Raw genomic sequence first — 21,676 nt, forward strand, 5'->3', positions numbered from 1 at the left:
GACGCGGTTCCCAGTAGGGTGATGGGTTTTTCATCATAAAGAAATGCTTTTAAATGTTGTGTCAGTTGAGAAGGCTTAAGAAACTTGCCTGCTCCATGCGGCTGGATCGACGGTGCCTGGGAGGAATATGCAGGCACAGAGCAGAGCCATTTTCTCCACCGCTTCTCTCCAGAGCCCCAGTCATCGCCTCAGCTGCTGCATGGACACCTTCTTCTACACTAAAGCCTCTATCAGCACCCCTCAGGACACTTTTAACAATTGTGGTACAAAGCCCTCCATGATCTAGCACTGCCTATAATCCCAGCACTTAGAGGTAGAGTTAAGGAGATCAGGAGTTTAAGGCCAGGTTCAACCATTTAGAGTTTAAGACTAGTCTAGGCTACTTACGCCGTCTCAAAAAGAAAAAAAAAAGTAGTAAAAGCTGGGCAGGTGTCACACACATCTGATTCCTGCACTTGGGTGGAGGAGGGTCATTCACCACTATGTTGCAAATTTGAGGGCAGTCTGGGCTGTTTGCGACGCAAAACAAACCCACATTAATCAGATCAGCTTTTCCCACTCCCAAGTGGGCTGCAGTTAACACAAAGGCTCATAACTGCTCCGAGTGCTGAGAGTCAGTGACTGCTGAGTGCCCGGCCCTAAATGGTCGTCTGTGCTAGGGCCGAACCCCTCAGGGTTCAGGGAGCATCTTGTAGAAGAGAGAGCAGAAAGGGTTTAAGAGTAAAGTACTATGACATGTGACATGCACTCTTCTAGACGCTCGTGGCCTTTGCCCCCATGAACTCACCATGGCAGTGTTACCTGTGCAAGCTCAAGCTGCTCCAGCACAGAGAGGCCACAGACAGGTTCATGAAGTCTCACCTCTCCTGAGGAATGACCACCAGCTGCGGGCTGCTGGGAAGGAGCATCATTTTGTGGGAGTATGACCGCTGACAGGTGGCCTGTGCTCCAGCAGCTTGTCCCATTGTCACACACACCTGAGCATCAGGAATTGGACACAGTAGGCTAATCAAAAAAATCAATTTTAAAAGGACTTCAAGAAGTTTGGTGTTGCTTTTGGGGTGCCAGAAGGAGTTGGAAATTGAGAGTAGGGATAGATGGGCTTTAAAAAGTAGTCATGTATGACATGCTGAAGAAAAATCTAAAATGACTAGAACACAGCGAAACCCCAGGCATACTGTAAAATTTAGCAAGGTTAACTGTGTTTCGATGGTAAGTACACTTGTACTGTTGTGCAGCCACCACTGTCCATCTTCTCAGATGGAAGCAGGGGTGGGGGTGGCAGAGGCTCCTGCTGTGGCTAGCCTCATGCCTGTGGATGCCCATGCCATCTGAGCTCCTTTGCCAATAGTCTCTTAGTGGAGAGTTTCCTCAGTTGGAGTGTGGCATTGCTCTGTTGTCAGGTTGGGTATGAGAGTCCTGAGAGGGGTTGGCTAAACTGAGTGTATATCTCCACCACACATGAGAAACTGAATCAAGGGGACCAGACAACTCTACCTCCAAGACATTTAAACAGAAACAAAGGGCTCCAGACATGACTTCAGACAGATGTGGGGACCCAGGACAGGTGAGGAAGCCATGCCGAGAAAAACAGGCAGAGACCAGCAGGCTGGAGAGAGTCAGGGAGGCGGCTGTGGACCTGTGTGGAGAGGAGGCACAGGAGCCCAGCTGGACTCCATATCCCAGCGGACAGTTTGTCCTCGGAGGAGATGCTGCCATTGACTGTTACTGCGTCTGTCCTTTTGCCTAATGTATTTAGTTAAGTGGGGCAGAGGCCGAGAGGAGCCTCCCCAAGATGGAGCTCTGTGGGCCAGCAGCAAGGCTGGTGTTCATGTAGGAAAATGTGGCAACTTGTTCCTGACTGGAGCCCTGCGGCCCTGCTGAATGACTTGGCCCCTGTGTGAGTAGTGTGACTGAGTGGATTTACTCTGCTGGTTTGCCTCCCATCACAAAGCAGTCTGAGAGCATAAAAGGCAGAGAAGACAGCAGTAAGGTGCCCGGTTTGTTACTGGGAGCAAAGGGAAGAGGAGGAGGCAGAGGACAGCAGGGATGTTCTCTCTGTTCAGTGGGGTGGCTCTCCTGGCTGGCTCCTTCCTGTTCCTGAGGCTTGCCACCTTGTGCTGGAAAAGGAGCCACCTTCCTCCCGGCCCATTCCCTTTCCCCCTCCTTGGGAATTTATGGCAACTAAACTTTCAGCTACACCCAAATATGCTGTTCCAGGTATGGAGCGGGGGTCTCAACATGATTCCCTAAAGAGATAGGCAGAAGAACTCTATCCTCTCAGCTTAGGGATCTTGGAAGTTGAAGACTTAGAGCCATAGGTTGGAACGGGGAGGTTCTGGTCTCGTCCTAGCCAGCTCAGAAGCTTTGAGCCTCAGTTACCGCACCTGCCAAATGCAGGGGCTTACAGGGCTTGTGAAAATAGTCTCAAGACTGGGTGGGAAGTCGGGGGAGGGGGAAGTGTGTGTGTGTGTGTTCAGGTAATACCTAAGAAGCCCATCCAAGAAACTGCAGCTGTCTCTATCACACACGATACTGGAATATACCCATCCCAGGACTGAGGGGTGTGAATGCAGTGGGAAGAAAAGAGGGAGAGGGGGAGGGAGAGAGAGAGAGAGAGAGAGAGAGAGAGAGAGAGAGAGAGAGAGCATTCCTTATATATACACGGATGGTGCTGTGGTCACAGGTAAAGGTGAGCCCAGTGGATTCTGGGAATATGGTGGCTGCTGCCTTGGCAACAGGTGTACAGGTCGCACTGTCACCATGTGATGTCATGGGTTTCGGAGGTCCTGGTACCAGCATATAGCAAAGGTTGAGTGTTGGCTGCAGGAAGGTAGGAGGTATTCATACCTAGACGGCGATCACAGCAAATGGGGCTGGGAACCTGTTGAAGCAGAGCTGTGGGATGGATACCCGGTGTCTCCACAGCTGGCTCAGACTCACGGCAGTGTGTTTACGGTGTGGTTGGGCTCTACACCCATTGTGGTACTGAGCGGCTTCCGTGCAGTGAAGGAAGCCCTGGTCTCCAACTCAGAACAGTTCTCCGGGAGGCCCCTCACTCCGTTCTTCCGAGACTTATTTGGAGAGAAAGGTGAGTCTGCTCGTGCTGTGAGGGAGGGAAGGCGGCTGGCTGTATATCAGGGTACTCAAGGTGTCGAGAGTTGTTAGAACTATGAACAGACAGGGCTGGACCAGGAAGATATTCTCAAACCCCTCCACGTGAGGGGAGATGTTAAAAACGGACAACTTAAAAGCCCTGATCAGCACCTTCCTGGCTTCCTGGTCCTGGATGAGTCAGCTTCACATTCCAACTTCCAGTGCGCTCATCTTTAGAATGGGAACTGCTTTCACTTCCTCAGGTGTTGGAGACTAAGTCATCCAGAATACCTCAGAGGGCCCACGTCTGTGCCAGCTCAGAAGGGGCCTTGTCCCTCCTGTCCTTTTAGGCCTTTGTTGTCTCTTTCACTCTTCATTTCTGTGGGGACTCGATGCAGAGTCAGGCTGGAGTGTAAGGACAGGTATCTCTGAGCTTACCCTAAGGACCCTGGACTCACTTGCCACCACCCCACAATGGCCCTCTACTCTTGGGCAGAGCAGCAGTTCAGAGCAGGTGGGAAGGTTATTTGGGGGTCTGCCCTCTAGGCCTGGTGGACTTATCCGAGGGGTGGGGGCATCTGGTCATCCTCTCCGTCCTTGGACTCAGGTGTTATCTGCAGCAATGGGCTTACGTGGCGACAACAGAGACGCTTCTGTCTGACCACTCTTCGAGAGCTAGGCCTTGGCAAGCAGGCATTAGAGTTGCAGCTACAGCACGAGGCCGCAGAGCTGGCTGAGGTGTTTCACAGGGAACAGGGTAAGAGCAAGTGGGCCAGGGCAAGCCTGCCTATCCCTGTGCTCCTCCACACTCATGCACATCCCTGCAGAGAAGCATAAACCCGTGTGTGCGTGTGTGCGTGTGTATGTGTGCGCATGTGTGTGTGAGATGTCACGTCACTGAAGCCTAGTAACAGTACCAGTGGTTTTGACTCGGAATTTCCCCAAGGTGAGTGGATACAGACCTAAAAATGCCTAAGTGGAAAGCCTCGACGCCTCCTCTATAGTTCTGCACGTGTTCTCAGACAGCACCTAGGGCCTTTTCTATTTCTTGCCTTTGCACAGGTTTCTTTCTCTTCTGGACTTGCATAGGCCCCAAGCCTTCCTTTCCATTGGGGAACCAATACTCATCCTTTTAGGCCTCAAAAGACCTGAAATTCCCGTCTTAAGGCCTCCTCAGTCCTAGGCATAGCTAGTTCTTCCCAGCAGCAACATGCCCGCACCATAGTGTGTGTGACCAGCTTTTCTTGCTTCACACAGCGTCTTTCATAGAACATGGCTCACAGGAGGAGTTGGAAGCATCTGACGGGCTTGAATGAGGAGTGAGAATGAATGACATAGAGGAGTGGTGATGTCTGAAGCTGGATGACTCCTGAGACAGAACTTTCTGTGCCTCCTCATATCCAGCCCTCCCCTCTCCTCACAGGGAACGCCTTCGATCCTCAGGTCCCTATCATCCGATCCACAGCGAGAGTTATCGGGGCCCTGGTGTTTGGCCATCACTTCCTCTCCGAGGAACCCATCTTCCTGGAACTAATTCAAGCCATCAGCCTTGGCCTAGCTTTTGTCAGCACTATATGGCGCCGGGTAATTGGCTCTTGGGGAGGCTGATGCTTAGATCATGGGACTTAAGTCACAGGCCCAGTCTATTTTGGAGTTCCTGGTACAGTGCTCAGCTGTTCTGCTCAGGACTGGTGCCGGAGTAAGCCCTGAGTGGGCCATTCTCTCCACAGCTGTATGACATGTTTCCCTGGGCCCTCCGCTACCTCTCAGGGCCCCACCAGAAGATATTTCAGTACCACGAAGCTGTGAGGGGCTTCATCCACCACGAAATCCTCAGGCACAAGCTCAGAACGTCTGAGGCCCCCAAGGATTTCATCAGCTGCTACCTGTCACAAATCACCAGGGTGAGTCTGGGGCACTCGCTCCTCAGCCGTGAGCCATTTCTCGTGTTTGCCTCATTCTATAAACTTTTGGGCACCTTGAAACGTGGGCTAAGAAAGGGTCTTTCCAGGCCAGAGCTGGTTTCTCTACAGATGATAGGCTGGAAAGAAGACGGTATAGATGCAGGGGGCAGAACTCCATAGCCATCCCCTACTGATACCAATCCAGTCCTGGTACTCAGGCCCTCCTCTGGGGGCCTCACACTCAAGAAAGCTCTGATCCTACAAGTCTTGGGGCAAGTCAGACCTTAGGAAGACACCTGGTCTATGCTACAGGAAACTCTTAGAGGGCTGGAGAGATGGCTCAGTGGTTAAGATTACTGACTGCTCTTCCGGAGGTCCTGAGTTCAATTCCCAACAACCACGTGGTGGCTCACAACCATCTGTAAAGAGATCTGGTGCCCTCTTTTGGTAGGTCTGAAGACAGCTACAATGTACTCATATACATTACATAAATAATTTTTAAAAAAAAAAGAAAGAAAGAAAAGAAAAAAGAAACCCTTAGAGCCAGAGCTGTTCCTTCCCTCATCCTCACCAGGCCAAGGATGACCCTGTCTCCACGTTCAGTGAGGAGAACCTGACCCAAGTGGTGATTGACCTGTTTCTGGGAGGCACAGACACCACGGCCACCACACTGCACTGGGCTCTCATATACCTGGTCCATCACAGAGCCATCCAGGGTAGGGGATTCTCAGTTATACTCCTCCTATGCCTAACTCCTTCCTTCTGTTAGTCCCTAATTCTATGGGCATGGGGGAGGACTCGTTCTCTTCTCTGCGGCTGAGAGATCAGTGGCAGATTTGAGTCAGACAGGAGGGATTTCAGCTCCCCAGACTGTGACTTGCTACATGACCTTAGGAACTCCTTCTTCCTCTCAGAACTGGTGACTGGGAAGGCGTGGCTTCACTCATTCTGTAATGACTCAGCACTTACTGAGTGCCAGGCCCTGGGGTAAGGATAAGATAAGGAACTAAAGTATCTGGAGTTCTCTAAGGAACAAACTGGCTGCAACCAGCTCCAGTTCTGGGAGGGCAAAAGTACCTTCTCTGTAGAGCCTTTGTTTCCTCATAAGTCAAATGAAGACAGTAGGTAAATGAAGACTAGTTTGTGAGACTCACATCCAGGTCTTTTCCCTTCTCATAACATCTCCCTCCAGAATGAACCTTACGCAGAAGCAAATCCTCTCTCCTGTGAAACTGTTGGTGGTGGGCTGGAGGTCTGACCTAGGGCTGTGAACTTTAGCTGTTGTCCCTAGGTAGGAAACCCGGATAGCCGCGTGCAGTGGGGAGGAGTGGTGTGGGGACGCTGGGCCACAGACATCTTCCCAAGACCCTCACTGAGCTATCTGCAGAGAGAGTGCAGCAGGAGCTGGATGAGGTGCTGGGAACTGCACAGACCATCTGCTATGAGGATCGAGAGCGACTACCCTACACCCGCGCTGTTCTCCATGAGGTACAGCGCCTTAGCAGTGTTGTGGCTGTGGGCGCGGTGCGTCAGTGTGTGACTTCCACCTGGATGCACGGTTATTACGTGCCTAAGGTAAGTGGCCTGAGATAGGCCCGTGCCAGACCCAGCATCAGCAGAAAGCACTCCTCCGAGCACAGGTGCTTGCTACTGATTCTGTCAACCTGACAGCTGTCTGTCATTTAGTCTGTGGCATTTGGGGCAGTGGTTATGACAGAATACAGCCATTGATTGATAACCTTAAAGTTTCCTGTGTTTGAGAGGTGTTTTAAGAAACTTCGTTCCAGTGTTTATTATCCACACATATTTCATGTAGTTCTACCATGTGCAGGGGGTACCTAGGTTTAATACCCAGGAATACAAAAGTAAACCAGCAAACACAAGTTAGGCTAGCAGTAGATCCAACAATTCAGGAAGTAGAGGCAGAAACATCAGTTCAAGATCATTTTCAGCAACATAGTCAAGGTCAGGTGGCCAGGCAAAGACTACATGAAATCTTATCTCAAAAACCAAAACTAGGGGCTGGAGAGATGGCTCAGTGGTTAAGAGCACTTGATCTGGCACTGGTCTTCACTGCAGGAAAGTTAAGGCAGCAGGAGTTAGAGAGAATTGGTATGTTTTATTCACAGTGAGGAGCAGAGAGTGGTAGAACACATGTAAGGGAGTCATGTAGCCGTTCATGCGTGTTAGTGCCAGGCTTGCTTTCTCTATTCTTACACAGGCAAAGGAAGCGATGCTATCCTTATCTGTCATGGGTAGGTCTTACACCTCAGTTAACATAATCAGACTAATCCCCCACCACCAAGCCCAAGGCCCGGCTCCCAGGTGAGTCCTGATTTTGTTGAGTCAAGACCATTTTAGCAACCGAGGGACAGGGACAGCAATGGACCCCCCACAATGGACCCTCTTCAAGCTGTCTCTGCTCAGGGATTCTATGTGTTGGTGAAACTCAAACTGCCATTTCCTGAGGACAGACTAGAATAGGGTCCCCAGGATCCAGATGGTTCTTTAATCTAGGAGAAAGGCATGTTTAGCTTTTATGAATGAATATGGGGCGTTCTGAATCTGCTCTATGAACTAAGATCAGTCTGTGCTTCCCACGGCACCAGATGTCATTTGGAATGGGATGCATGAGCAACTATAGCCTCCTAGCAAATGTCTCTTTATCTGAGGAATTAATCTCTCATGTTTGCCTCCTTCTCCCCTCTTTATTAAGAATTACTGAGCTGGCTCAGAGAGAACTCAGCTGTTAAAGGTTAAGGCTCACACTCAAAAGAACAGGAATTGATTTTGATTTGGCTGAGGTGTGGCTTAGTGGTAGAGTACATGCTTTCTACATGTGAGTGAAGCCCTGGGTTTATCCCCAACACCACACTAAGTGGCAGGTGGGGCTGTCACAATGCATGTGCCTATTAATCTCAGGCCAAGACCCAGGGAAATTCTCTGCACTGTAATGGGAAAATGTGCAGCTTACTCAGGCACGAGCAGAAACACGTGCGTTTCCAACACCCATGTAAAGCCACAGAGTGGCCAGATCTGGGCGTCTCACTGGTCCAAGTGGCTGCACCTTCAGCCCAGACGGTGTAGCACCCTCCACAATGCACACACCTACTGGAAGCCTTTGGCTCAGCTTCTCTTCTGCATGCTTTAGTTTTTGTTTGGGATGCAGACTTCAAACTCTTCAGAAGTTTTTGTTTTACTTTGGCTTTAAACTTAAAATTCTCTTTCTTGAATCCTGGATGCCATGGGACATTTGGCCTGATTCTGTGGGATTGTTAATAACCCATAGGGTAGGAATCCTGAGGTCTTGGACACCAGAATCCTGAGGCTGAGTGTCCTAAGACCTAACTAATCCTTATTGTTCTTTGCTTGGCCTTTTTGCTACCTCCCTTCTTGCTCTCCCACACTGTCTCCCTCCTTCCTGTGCCAGACTGCAGGATGAAACTCGGGCCCTTGCAGACAGGCAAGTCCTGGACCACTGAGCATTTCCCCTAGCTGCTAACAGTGTTTCTTGTTAGCCCTGGGTCCACATGGAAAAGAGCACAGTTTATTTGGGCTGAAGCCTTTGACCCTTCCTGGTCCTATTTGCTCAGTGTGACTTCTTTTTAGTCACTCATTCACTTCACTTGTGAGGCAGAGTGGATGCTGGGGTTAGAGCTGTAGGGTAGTTAAGGGTTAGGTAGGATAGGGCTGTGGTTAGTGGGAAGGTGAGGGAGGACATAGTTCGGGTCTCCTCTCCCCACTACTAACCAACCAGTCAAGTGTCTATCTCTGGCTCTACATTTTCTGTCTTTCCAATGCTTGATTTTTCTTTGCCCCTTTTTATTCTCTCTATTCTTTCCTTCCCCCACCCATCGTGGGCTGCCTTGAATCTAGAGGTATGAAACTCTGCTCCTTAATGGGTGTGAGCATGGAGGGAGGGCCCTTGGGGTCCTGAGCACTTGGGCCACGCCCCACCCATATCCTGGAGTTGCTTTAGCTCCAGGCCAAGGCTGGGGACTGAGCAGTCTGAACCTCCTTAAGCTATGTCAGCCCTTCTCTGCAGGGAACCATCATCTTGCCCAATCTGGCCTCTGTGCTGTATGACCCTGAATGCTGGGAGACCCCTCACCAGTTCAACCCTGGCCACTTCCTAGACAAGGATGGAAACTTTGTGGCCAATGAGGCGTTCCTGCCCTTCTCTGCAGGTATTAGGAACCGGGCTGGGCGCTGGAATGGTATATGTATGTGGGAAGATTATTGGGACAGACACAGTCCCATTTTCCTTTGGCTTTTCCCTCTGCTTCCAGGGCATCGGGTGTGTCCTGGGGAACAGCTTGCCCGGATGGAGCTCTTCCTGATGTTTGCGACCCTCCTCAGGACTTTTCAGTTTCAACTACCAGAAGGGAGCCAGGGCCTCAGACTGGAATATGTGTTTGGTGGTACGCTGCAGCCTCAGCCCCAGAAGATCTGCGCAGTGCTTCGCCTGAGCAGTCTCAGCCCTAGGAAGCCCTAGGCCTGTAACTGCAGTGCCCAACACACAAGGTTTCCATCTGTCAGCCTTCAAACTCAGGAACTAGGAAGAAGCAGATTTTTCCTAGCTCAGCTGCCCACAATTCTCACACTAGCTCTGATGGGAATCCCAGAAAATGGATGTAGCAGGATCTTGCAACAGTAACCAACTGGATTTGAGTAGTTTCTTTCTTAGAGTAAGATGATTATGCTTTGGCAGAGGAGGATTTTATAACATTTGATAAAGTTTGACTTTGAATCAGTTCACAGGGTTCATTTTGGGGCAGGGGGAGGAATCAAATGTCACAATGTAGTAGCCAAGTAAATTTAAGGGAAATGCTTTCCCATAGTACTATAAACAGCAGTGCATGCAAATGCTGGGAACTGGTAACTGGTGGGGCAGGGGTGGGGGTGGGAGTGGGGGTAGGCACACACACCATTTTCTGTCCCCTCCCTGCCATCTTCAGACCATAGGGAAGAAGTACCTAAATGTATAATCTAAATAACTATTTCTATAAAAATGTCCATCAAGAACCCTAGCTTTACTTTCCCTAAAACAGTTGGAATGCTTTGAAATATTGTATCTCCAAATAAATCTTATTGAAAAGAGAATTATTTGTGTTAAGTGGAAGTTATAATAAAAACGAGAAGCCACCACATACCTGCTAAATTCCTAAAAACCAAACTCTGACACCCAAGAACTTGTTGCACAGAATCAAGAGCTTTCACACACCTCTGGGGACTGCTACAGTGTTTACATATAATAATCTTGCCGCGTCTATATCATCACCACAAATGGTAAAATAGTGGAAAGAATTTGGCTGGTTTTTGTGTGTGTGTGTGTGTGTGTGTGTGTGAAATTAGGCATTGCACCACAACCCCAACCATCATGTCAGCATTTTCTTTCTTTCTTTCTTTCTTTCTTTCTTTCTTTCTTTCTTTCTTTCTTTCTTTCTTTCTTTCTTCCCTCCTTCCTTTCTTTCCTTCCTTTCCTTTCTTTTCTTTTCTTTTCTTCCTTCCTTCCTTCCTTCCTTCCTTCCTTTCTTCCTTCCTTTCTTTTTTTTTTTTTTTTTTTTTTTTTTGGTTTTTCGAGACAGTGTTTCTCTGTGTAGCCCTGGCTGTCCTGGAACTCACTCTGTAGACCAGGCTGGCCTTTAACTCAGAAATCCTCCTGCCTCTGCCTCCCAGCGTGCTGGGATTACAGGCGTGCGCCACCACGCATGGCCATGTCAGCATTTTCATCCAGAGAAATTAATATATGCTTGGATGAATGTGAATTGTTTGATTCAATTTTTATGCTACTTTTTGAAAGAGTAAAACAGATAAGTAATTTTTTAATGAAAGGTAAATAGTGGCTAAGGTTTAGGAATAGGGTTGACTATTAGAAAATTCATGAGTACAGACTGGAAAGATAAATCAGTGGTTAAAGAGTTCTTACTGTGTGACAGTGAAAGGCAGTGCAGAGCCTCCTCCTTCTTGGTTTGTTTGTTTGTTTGTTTTGCTTGAGGCCATTTCAGGTTTAACTAGAGTTTGGTCTCTGATAGAGAATCCCATGGAAAATTACTAAACTTTGTTCTAGGAACCTGAAGGACAAGATGCCCTAGTTTATCTTAGTTTCTGCCTGCTTGTGAAGAACCCTCCCCAGCTAACTGCTTATCTTAGCTTCTGATAAACTGCTTGCTTCTGCAAATTATCCCGATGTCCTTTTTTTTTTTTTTTTTTTTTTTTTTTTGCCTACAAACACCCCATGCTGTGGCCACTTGGGGCTACACCTAGGTCTCTGGTCTCTGAGTACCTGAGTGTACTCCCAGCCAGCTGGGATAAAGATTTTCAATGGCCTCTCAACTGTGTCTAAGTGTTTTCTGGTGGACTCTCCACAACAACTGCTCTTCCCAGAGAACCTAGGTTTAATTCCCAGAACCCACACGGTGGCTCAAAACCATCTGTAACTCTAGTTGCAGGGACTCGGATATCCTTTTCTCACCTCCATAGGCACCATGGTGCACAGACACACATACAGGCAAAACAATATACATAAAATAAAAGCATAAAAATAATTTTTAAATGAGGGAACTTTCTAGGGTCATTGAAATTTCTTTTGTTTTATTATTATTATTTAATAATAATGTTTTATTTTAAATTTCACTTTAAAACAGATTTTTTTATTCAATAAACTCTTCATTTACATTTCAAATGATTTCCCCTTTCCTGGATCCCTCCCCCTGTTCCCCAATCCACCCCTTTCTGCTTCTCTGTCCTGGTATTCCCCTAAACTGCTCCACTGAGCCTTTTTAGGACCAGGGGCCTCTCCTTCCTTCTTCTTGGGCTTTATTTGTTATATGAATTGTGTCTTGGGTATTCCAAACTTCTAGGCTAATATCCACTCATCAGTGAGTGCATACCATGAGAGTTATTTTGTGATTGGGTTACCTCACTTAGGATGATATTCTCCAGTTCCATCCATTTGTCTAAGAATTTCATGAATTCATTGTTTTTAATGGCTGAATAGTACTCCATTGTGTATATATACTGTAAGACCCCCAAAAACCGAGGGTGCCCCAGAACCCCACGCCTCGGAAGGCGACACCCAAATCACTTGCGAGAAACGGTCTCGATGCAATAACATGAGGATTTCTTTATTCCAGAATTCTGGGTTCCACAGCCATACACTGTGCAGGGTTAGAGGACTGTGGACCCCGTGCAACTGAAGTCAGGGGTATTTAAAGGGGAAAAATCACAAGACAAGGGTTGGAGGACACAATTCACAAGGCAAGGGGTGGAGGACAAAACATGCACGGAATGGGGAAGTACAGAATGAGGAAGTAAGGAAGGTTAGAGATTATCTGGAGCAAACATCCTTGGGGCATTTGTATAGTTAAACATTGGAACTAGAATAGGGTGGGCTATCTTTCTCAAGCTGAAAGCAGAAAAACAAGTTACTCTTTGCTGGGCTAGTTGTTTAGAGGTCTAAAAACATTGAGTTGCGGGGGAGGGTCTCTCATTCCCCCCCTCCTTCTCTTGTTAGGAGTTCTAATCTTAGAACTAGGAGACTTAAAGGTTAGCCTCCTCTTGGCTCAGAAGGCTCTCTTACAGTTATCTAAGTGTTATGGTTTTGGGGGTTTTGTTTTGTTTTGTTTTCTTTTGTTTTGTTTTTTTGGATTTGTTTTTTTCAAGACAGGGTTTCTCTGTATAGCCCTGGCTGTCCTGGAGCTCACTCTGTAGACCAGGCTGGCCTCGAACTCAGAAATCCGCCTGCCTCTGCCTCCCAGAGTGTGTGATTACAGGCATGTGCCACCACCACCCGGCTATATAAGTGTTATGATCTGGACTGCACTCACTCATTCTCTAACAAAAGCAATAAACATAAACCTATTAATTATGCAAGGCCCAACTGTAAGCAACAGGAGCAAAATTACTAAAGGTCTCATCAAAACAGAAAGCAGGGTGGTCAAGAGTACAATTCTACCGAGTCTCAAGATTTTCTGCACGGTGGTATCTAACGTAGACCAAATCTCCAAGTTGGAAGCGACATGGGACTTGCAAGTCTCTTCCTCCTGAGTAGGCCTCCTGGAGCTGCTTCCGCTGCCTCACCCACTCGGGCACCATGAGCCTAGAAAACAAAGGCCTGAAGAGCACAAAGGGTAGGAGAGCTATTTAATCATTAACACCAGCCTCTGTGGTCAATTTGGTGAGGGTTTCTTTCATCAGGGTTTCAGCAACAGTTCCTGAAGCCTTCTTATACAGATCCAGTCACCTATATGGAAGCAGTGAGGAGTCTCTGGCATGCCTGGAACATTTAAGGAAAATCTAATATTGTGGGACACCTCCTGGGAGGGCCCAGTGAACACAAAAGGAGTTGGGTATCAAGGAAGACCTCTAGGGGCGTCAGGTTAAAATAGTAGGGGCTCTTTAGAAACAAGGGGAGAGGCACCACCCAGCCTGAACGAGTCTCCAAGGTCAATTTAGTTAAGGTCTCATATAGGGTTTTGTTTATTTTCTCTACCTGCCTTGTGCCCTGGGGACAGTAGTCCAATGATGTTTCCAATTAGTCCCCAATATCTCTCAATTTCTCACTTACCTTAGAAACAAAAACAGAGCGATTATCTGATCCAATTACGTCGGGCAATCTGAAACTCGGAAAATTTTTTCTAACCCTGGCAGCTGTTTCCTGCTTACTGGGGAAAGTCTCACCTCATCTAGAGAAAGTATCTATAAATGCTAGAAGGTATTCATAACCATATTCTCCTGCCTTAGCTTGTATAAAATCTCTTAATATACTCTAGGTTGTTCTCTTCTAGGTCTTTTGCCCTGTTTACTCTTTACTGCATAAGCATTTACTTGCTGGCATATCTTAAACTGTTCTATTATCTCTCTAGCCTAAAACCTGAGTCATAAATATATACGTTTGGTCCCTTATCTGCCAGGACAAGGTTTTTTTTTTAATCTGCTAAATGAATCCTTCTGTGCATTTGGCCTAGTGAGTCTTTGGCTTACTTTCTGGGGAGTATGGTTCTCCCTTCTTGTGTGCACCTTCTCTTGGTAATAGTTGGTAGGGTGGCCAGCAATCTCAGACCTTTTTTAAGTGAGGCTGTTCCTTAATTTTGTCCCATTTCCCAATGGGTGTCTCTTACAGACCCATAATCAGTATAGGCTCCTGCATATCCATTGCTGGAGCCATTTGCTCTGCCTGGTTGTTGCCCATTTAGCCTTTTCCCTTTGGACGTCCTGGGCAGTGAATACTCACAGTGGCTGGCTTCATTAGGACATGTAAGAAGTCCAAGATTTCTTGTTGGTTTCCTCTGATGTGAGCAGTCCTCTTGGCATATATCCCCGTGGATGTGGGCTGTGGCAAAGGCATACCTGTTATCCGTGTGGATGTTGATTTTCTTGCTGGTTCCAAGTTCCAAGGTCTTGGTGAGGCAACGAGCTTTCTGCATTGATGTGCCAGGGGGTAAAGATTCTTCTACCCAGAGGCTGGAGAGATGGCTCAGCGGGTAAGAACACTAACTGCTCTTCCAAAGGTCCTGAGTTCAAATCCCAGCAACCACATGGTGGCTCACAATCATACGTAATGAAATCAGATGCAGTCGGGCGGTGGTGGCACACGCCTGTAATCCCAGCACTTTGGGAGGCAGAGGCAGGTGGATTTCTGAGTTTGAGGCCAGCCTGGTCTACAGAGTGAGTTCCAGGACAGCCAGGGCTACACAGAGAAACCCTGTCTCGGAAAAAAAAAAAAACAACCCCCCCCCAAAAAAAGAAAAAGTAAAAAAGAAATCAGATGCCCTCTTCTGGTATGTCTGAAGACAGCTACAGTGTACTTACATATTATAACAATAAATAAATAAATCTTAAAAAAAAAAGATTCTTCTATCCAGATGACATTTGTGCTGTCCACCATAGCAGCACCTGCTTCTATCATGGAGAGAACTTCTCCAGTCTGTAGCGACTTTCAGCAGGGGTCAGTCTCTCTTTTTGGGCCAGTTAGCTGCAGCCCGTTGGGCAGGAAGAATATCTGCCCCCCCTCCCCATTTTGGAGAGTATGTCTTACTCCAACAGAGAGTAGGAACAGTCTGGGGTGACCCTAAATGAATGGGCTACCCACCCCATCCCTAGGTCTGCTGTTCTTCGGGTAGTCCATGAATAAATTTTGGTGCCAGTGGCTTCTTGGACCCAAGATCTTTTCTTGGAAACAACGCCATTGGCTTGGAAGACCGAGTGTTGAGCCCCTGTGTCCACCAAGAACTGAGTGGGTTTCTCTTTCACTCCCACAGTTATCCTGGGTTGGGGGAGGTGGTCAGAAACCCCATCTCCCCTAGTCATTGTCTTCACCCAGGGCTAACACCTGGGTTTGCCATTTGGTAGCACTTTCCCTAAGACCTGGGAATTCCTGTTCCTGGCTTCTATTTGTTAGGGCACACTCTGGCTCAGTGGCCTCTCTCCTTACAGTATGCACACTGGTCCTTTTCTGTCTCCCTTTTCTGCTTTTTCTAACTATTATAGCCAGGATTCTCTGTAGCTTCCTTCCTTCTCTGTCATTTTCTTTTTCTCCGAAAGTCGCACTTCCTGGCCAATGCACCAAGAAAATGTAAGACCCCCCAAAAACCGAGGGTGCCCCAGAACCCCACGCCTTGGAAGGCGACACCCAAATCACTTGAGAGAAACGGTCTTGATGCAATAACATGAGGATTTCCTTATTCCAGAATTCTGGGTTCCACAGCCATACACCGTGCAGGTTTAGAGGACTGTGGACCCCGTGCAACTGAAGTCAGGGGTATTTAAAGGGGAAAAATCACAAGACAAGGGTTGGAGGACACAATTCACAAGGCAAGGGGTGGAGGACAAAACATGCATGGAATGGGGAAGTACAGAATGAGGAAGTCAGGCAGTAGTTTATGCCTTAAGGAAGGTTAGAAATTATCTGGAACAAATGTCCTTGAGGCATTGTATAATTAAACATTGGAACTAGAACAGGGTGGGTTATCTTTCTCAAGCTGAAAGCAGAAAAACAAGTTACTCTGTGCTGGACTAGTTGTTTAGAGGTCTAAAAACATTGAGTTGGGGGTCTCTCAATACCACATTTTCTGTATCCATTCCTTTGTTGAGGGACATCTGGGTTCTTTCCAGCTTCTGACTATTATAAAAAGGGCTGTTTGAACAGAGTGGAGCACGTATCCTTATTACATGCTGGGGAATTCTCTGGGTATATGCCCAGGAGTGGTATAGCAAGGTCCTCCGGTAGTATCATGCCCAGTTTTCTGAGGAACCGCCAGACTGATTTCCAGAGTGGTTGTACCAGCTTGCGACACCACCAGTAGTGGAGGAGTGTTCCTCTTTCTCCACATCCTCTCCAGCACCTGTTTTCTCCTGAGTTTTTGATCTTAGCCATTCTGAATGGTGTGAGGTAAAATCTTAGGATTGTTTTGATTTGTATTTCCCTGATGACTAAGGATGTTGAACATTTCTTTAGGTGTTTCTCTGCCATTCGATATTCCTCAGGTGAAAATTCATTGTTTAGCTCTGTACCCCATTTTTTTTGTCTTTTTTTTTTTTTTTTTTTTTGAGACAGGGTTTCTATATATAGTCCCCTGGCTGATCTGGAACTCACTCTATAGATCAGGCTGGCCTCAAAGTCAGAAATCTGCCTGCCTCTGCCTCACAGAATGCTGGGATTACAGGCATATGCCACCACTGCCTGGCTATTTTTCTTTTTTTTTGATTTTTCAAGACAGGGTTTTGTAAGACCCCCCAAAACCGAGGGTGCCCCAGCACCCCACACCTTGGAAGGTGACACCCAAATCACTCTCAAGAAACAGTTTTGATGCAATAGCATGAGGATTTCTTTATTTCCAGAATTCTGGGTTCCATAGCCATACAGGGGTAGAGGACTGAGGACCCCGTGCAACTGAAGTCAGGGGTATTTAAAGGGGGAAAAATCACAAGACAAGGGGTGGAGGACAAATTATGCATGGAATGAGGAAGTACAGAATGAGGAAGTCAAACAATAGTTTATGCCTTAAGGAAGGTTAGAGAGTATCTGGAGCAAGTGTCCTTGGAGCATTGTAGAGTTAAACATTAGAACCCGGTGGGCTATCTTTTTTAAGCTGAAAGCAGAAAAACAACTTACTCTGTGCTGGGATAGTTGTTTAGGGGTCTAAAAACATTGATTTGGGGTCTCTCATTTTCTCTGTGTAGCCCTGTCTGTCTTGGATCTCACTCTGTGGACCAGGCTGGCTTTGAACTCAGAAATTCCCCTGCCTCTGCCTCCCAAGTGCTGGGATTAAAGGCATGCACCACCACTGCAAGGTTCTGTACCACATTTTTTAATGGGGTTATTTGGCTCTCTGGAGTCTACCTTCTTGAGTTCTTTGTATATGTTAGATTTAAGCCCTCTGTCAGATGTAGGGTTGGTCAAGATCTTTTCCCAATTTGTTGGCTGCCATTTTGTTCTTTTGACAATGTCCTTTGCCTTACAGAAACTCAGTAATTTTATGAGGTCCCATTTGTCAATTCTTGATCTTAGAGCATAAGCTATTGGTGTTTGGTTCAGGAAATTTTCCCCTGTGCCCATGTCTTCCCCAGTTTCTTTTATGTTAGTTTCAGTGTGTTTGGAGGCTTGATCCTGTTGAGCTTAAGCTTAGAACAAGGAGATTAGAATGGATCAATTTGCATTCTTCTGCATGCTGACCTCCAGTTGAACTAGCACCATTTGTTGAAAAGGCTATCTTTTTTCCACTGGATGGTTTTAGCTCCTTTGTCAAAGATCAAGTGACCATAGGTATGTAGGTTCATTTCTGGGTCTTCATTTCTATTCCATTGATCTACTTGCCTGTCACTGTACCGATACCATGCAGTTCTTAACACAATTGCTCTGTAGTAGTGCTTAAGGTTGGGGATACTGATTCCCCCAGAAGTTCTTTTACTGTTGAGGATAGTTTTTGCTTTCCTGGTTTTTTTTTTTTTTTTTTTTTTTTGTTGTTGTTTTTGTTATTCTAGATAAATTTGAGAATTGCTCTTTCTAACTCTATGAAGAATTGAGTTGGGATTTTGAATGGGATTACATTGAATCTGTATGTCACTTTTGGCAAGATGGCCATTTTAACTATATTAATTCTGCCAATCCAAGAGCATGGAAGATTTTTCCATTTTCTGAGGTCTTCTTGGATTTCTTTCTTCAAAGACTTGAAGTTCCTGTCATACAGACCTTTCACTTGTTTGGTTAGAGTCACACCAAGATACTTTATATTGTTTGTGGCTATTATGAAGGGTGTCATTTCCCTAATTTCTTTCTCAGCCTGTTTATCTTTTGTGTATAGGAAGGCTACTAATTTGCTTGAGTTAATTTTATATCCAGCCACTTTGCTGAAGTTGTTTATCAGCCATAGGAGTTCTCTGGTGGAGTTTTTTGGGTTGCTTACTTATACTATCATATCATCTGCAAATAGTAATAATTTGACTTCTTCCTTTCCAATTTGTATCCCTTTGGCCTCCTTATGTTGTCTAATTGCTCTAGCTAGAACTTCAAGTACTATATTGAATAAATATGGAGAGAGAGGGAAGTCTTGTCTAGTCCCTGATTTTAGTGGGATTGCTTCAAGTTTCTCTCCATTTAGTTTTATCCTGGCTTCTGGTTTGCTATATATTGCTTTTATTATGTTTAAGTATGGGCCTTGAATTCCTGTTCTTTCCAAGACCTTTAACATGAAAGGATGCTGAATTTTGTCAAATGCTTTTTCAGCATCTAGTAAAATTACCATGTGTTTTTTTTCTTTGAGTTTGTATATGTAGTGGATTACATTGACAGATTTCCGTATACTGAACCATTCCTGCATCCCTGGGATGAAGCCTACTTGATCATGCTGAATGATCGTTTTGATGTGTTCTTAGATTCCGTTGGCAAGATTTTTTTTTTTTTTTGGCAAGAATTTTATTGAGTATTTTTGCATTGATATTCATAAATGAAATTGTTCTAAGGTTTTCTTTCTTTGTTGGATCTTTGTGTGGTTTTGGTATCAGCGAAATTGTGGCTTCACAAAATGAGTTGGGTAATGTTCCTTCTGTTTCTATTTTGTGGAATAGATTGAAGAGTATTGGTATTAGGTCTCCTTTGAAGGTCTGATAGAATTCTGCACTAAAATCATCAGGTCCTGTGTTTTTTTTTTTTTTTTTTTTTTTTTTTTTTTTTTGGTTGGGAGACTGGCAATGACCACTTCTATTTCTTTAGGGGTTATGGAACCATTTAGATGGTCTATCTAATCCTGATTAAATTTTGGTAGTTGATATCTGTCTAGGAAGTTGTCCATTTCATCCATATTTTCCAGTTGTGTTGAGTATAGGCTTTTGTAGTAGGATATGATAATTTTTTTTTTTTAATTTCCTCAGTTTCTGTTGTTGTTTCTCCCTTTTCATTTCTGATTTAGTTAGTTTGGATACTGTCTCTGTGCCCTCTGGTTAGTCTGGCTAAAGGTTTATCTATGTTGTTGATTAAAGAACCAGCTCCTGGTTTTGTTGATTCTTTGTATAGTTCTTTTTGTTTTACCTTGATTGATTTCAGCCCTGAGTTTGATGATTTCCTGCCTTCTACTCCTCTTGGGTGTATTAGCTTCTTTCTGTTCTAAAGCTTTCATTTGTGCCATTAAGCTGCTAGTGTATGCTCTCTCTCCAGCTTCTTTTTGTAGGCACTCAGAGCTATGCATTTTCCTCTTAGCACTGCTTTCATTGTGTCCCATAAATTTGGGTATGTTGTGCCTTCATTTTCATTAAATTCTAAAAAGGTTTTGATTTCTTTCCTTTTTTCTTCCTTGACCAAAGTATCATTGAGTAGAGCACTGTTTAGCTTCCATGTGTATGTGGGTTTTCTGTTGTTTTTGTTGCTATTGAAGACCACCCTTAATCCATAGTGATCTGATAGAAGGCATGGAATTAGTTCAATCTTCTTATATCTGTTGAGGTCTGTTTTGTGGCCAATTATATGGTCAGTTTTGGAGAAGGTACCATGAGGTGCTGAGAAGGTATATTCTTTTGATTTAGGATGAAATGTTCTATAGATATCTATTAGATCCATTTGGTACAAAACTTCTGTTAGTTTCACTGTGTCTCTATTTAGTTTGTGTTTCCCTGATCTGTCCATTGAGGAGAGTGGGGTGTTGAAGTCACCCACAATTATTGTGTGGGGTGTGATGTGTGCTTTAAGCATTATGAAAGTTTCCTTTACAAATGAGGGTGCCCTTATATTTGGGGCATAGATGTTCAAAATTGAGAGCTCTTCCTGGTAGATTGATGAGTATAAAGTGTCCTTCTGTGTCTTTTTTGATGACTTTTGGTTGAGAGTCTATTTTATTGGATATTAGAATGGCTACTCCAGCTTGTTTCCTGGGACCATTTGCTTGGAAAACAATTTTCCAGCCTTTTACTTTGAGGTAGTGTTTGTCTTTGACAATGAGATGCATTTCCTGTATGCAGCAAAATGTTGGGTCTTGTTACAAATCTACTCTGTTAGTCTATGTCTTTTTATCAGGGAATTGAGTCCATTGATGCTAAGAGATATTAAGGAATAGTTATTGTTGCTTCCTGTTATTTTTGATGTAATTTTTATGTTTGTGTGGTTATCTTCTTTTGGGTTTGTTGAAAGAAGATTAATTTCTTGATTTTTTTCTAGTGTGTAGTTTCCTTCCTTTTGTTGGTGTTTTCCATTCATTATCCTTTGAAGGGCTAGATTTGTGGAAAGATAGTGTGTAAATTTGTTTTTGTCATGAAATACCTTGGTTTCTCCATCTATGGTAATTGAGAGATTTGCTGGAAAAAGCAGTCTGGGTCGGTATTTGTGTTCTCTTAGGGTCTGCATGACATCAGTCCAGGCTCTTCTGGCTTTCATAGGTGTAATTCTGATAGGTCTACCTTTATATGTTACTTGACCTTTTTTTCCTTACTGATTTTAATATTCTTTCTTTGTTTAGTACACTTGGTGTTTTAATTATTATGTGATGGGAGGAATTTCTTTTTTGGTCAAATCTATTTGGAGTTCTGTAGGCTTCTTTTTTTCTATATTCTTTATTTACATTCCAAATGCTTTCCCCTTTCCCAGTTCCCCCTTCCCCTTCTGTAGGCTTCTTGTATGTTCATGGGCATCTCTTTCTTTAGGTTAGGGAAGTTTTCTTCTATAATTTTGTTGAAGACATTTACTGGCCCTTTAAGTTGGAAATCATCACTCTCTTCTATACCTATAATCCTTAGGTTTGGTCTTTTCATTTGTCCTGGATTTCCTGGATGTTTTGGGTCAGGAGCTTTTTGCATTTTTCATTTTCTTTGACTGTTGTATCAATGTTTTCTATAGTATCTTCTGCATCTGAGATTCTCTCTTTTATCTCTTGTATTCTGTTATTGATGCTTGGATCCATGACTCCTGACTTCTTTCCTAGGTTTTCTATGTCTGTAGTTGTTCCCCTTTGCGATTTCATTATTGTTTCTACCTCCTTCTTTAGATCCTGGATTGCTTTGTTTAATTCTTTCACCTGTTTTGTTGTGTTTTCCCTTAGTTCTTCAAGGGCTTCTCCCTGTTTACTTGTGTTCTCCTGTATTTCTTTAAGGGAGTTATTTATGTCCTTCTTGAAGCCCTCCAAGAAGCCCTCCATCAGCATCATGACCTGTGATTTTAAATCCAAATCTTGCTTTCCTGGTGTGTTGGGGTA

At 45.1% G+C, this 21,676-nt stretch overlaps 1 protein-coding gene across 1 annotated transcript; it reads left to right on the plus strand.

Moving 5' to 3' along the window:
* Positions 1 to 4,747: 4,747 nt before the first annotated feature.
* Positions 4,748 to 10,103, plus strand: LOC127666144 (cytochrome P450 2J2-like). The gene is made up of 5 exons (XM_052158890.1): positions 4,748 to 5,000; positions 5,575 to 5,716; positions 6,388 to 6,575; positions 9,046 to 9,187; positions 9,290 to 10,103. Exons 1-5 carry the CDS (start codon positions 4,836 to 4,838, stop codon positions 9,493 to 9,495), a joined length of 843 nt encoding a protein of 280 aa, XP_052014850.1. The 5' UTR covers positions 4,748 to 4,835; the 3' UTR covers positions 9,496 to 10,103.
* The last annotated feature ends 11,573 nt before the right edge of the window (positions 10,104 to 21,676 follow it).

Source organism: Apodemus sylvaticus, chromosome 15, assembly GCF_947179515.1.
Source record: "Apodemus sylvaticus chromosome 15, mApoSyl1.1, whole genome shotgun sequence".
Taxonomy (NCBI): Eukaryota; Metazoa; Chordata; class Mammalia; order Rodentia; family Muridae; genus Apodemus; species Apodemus sylvaticus.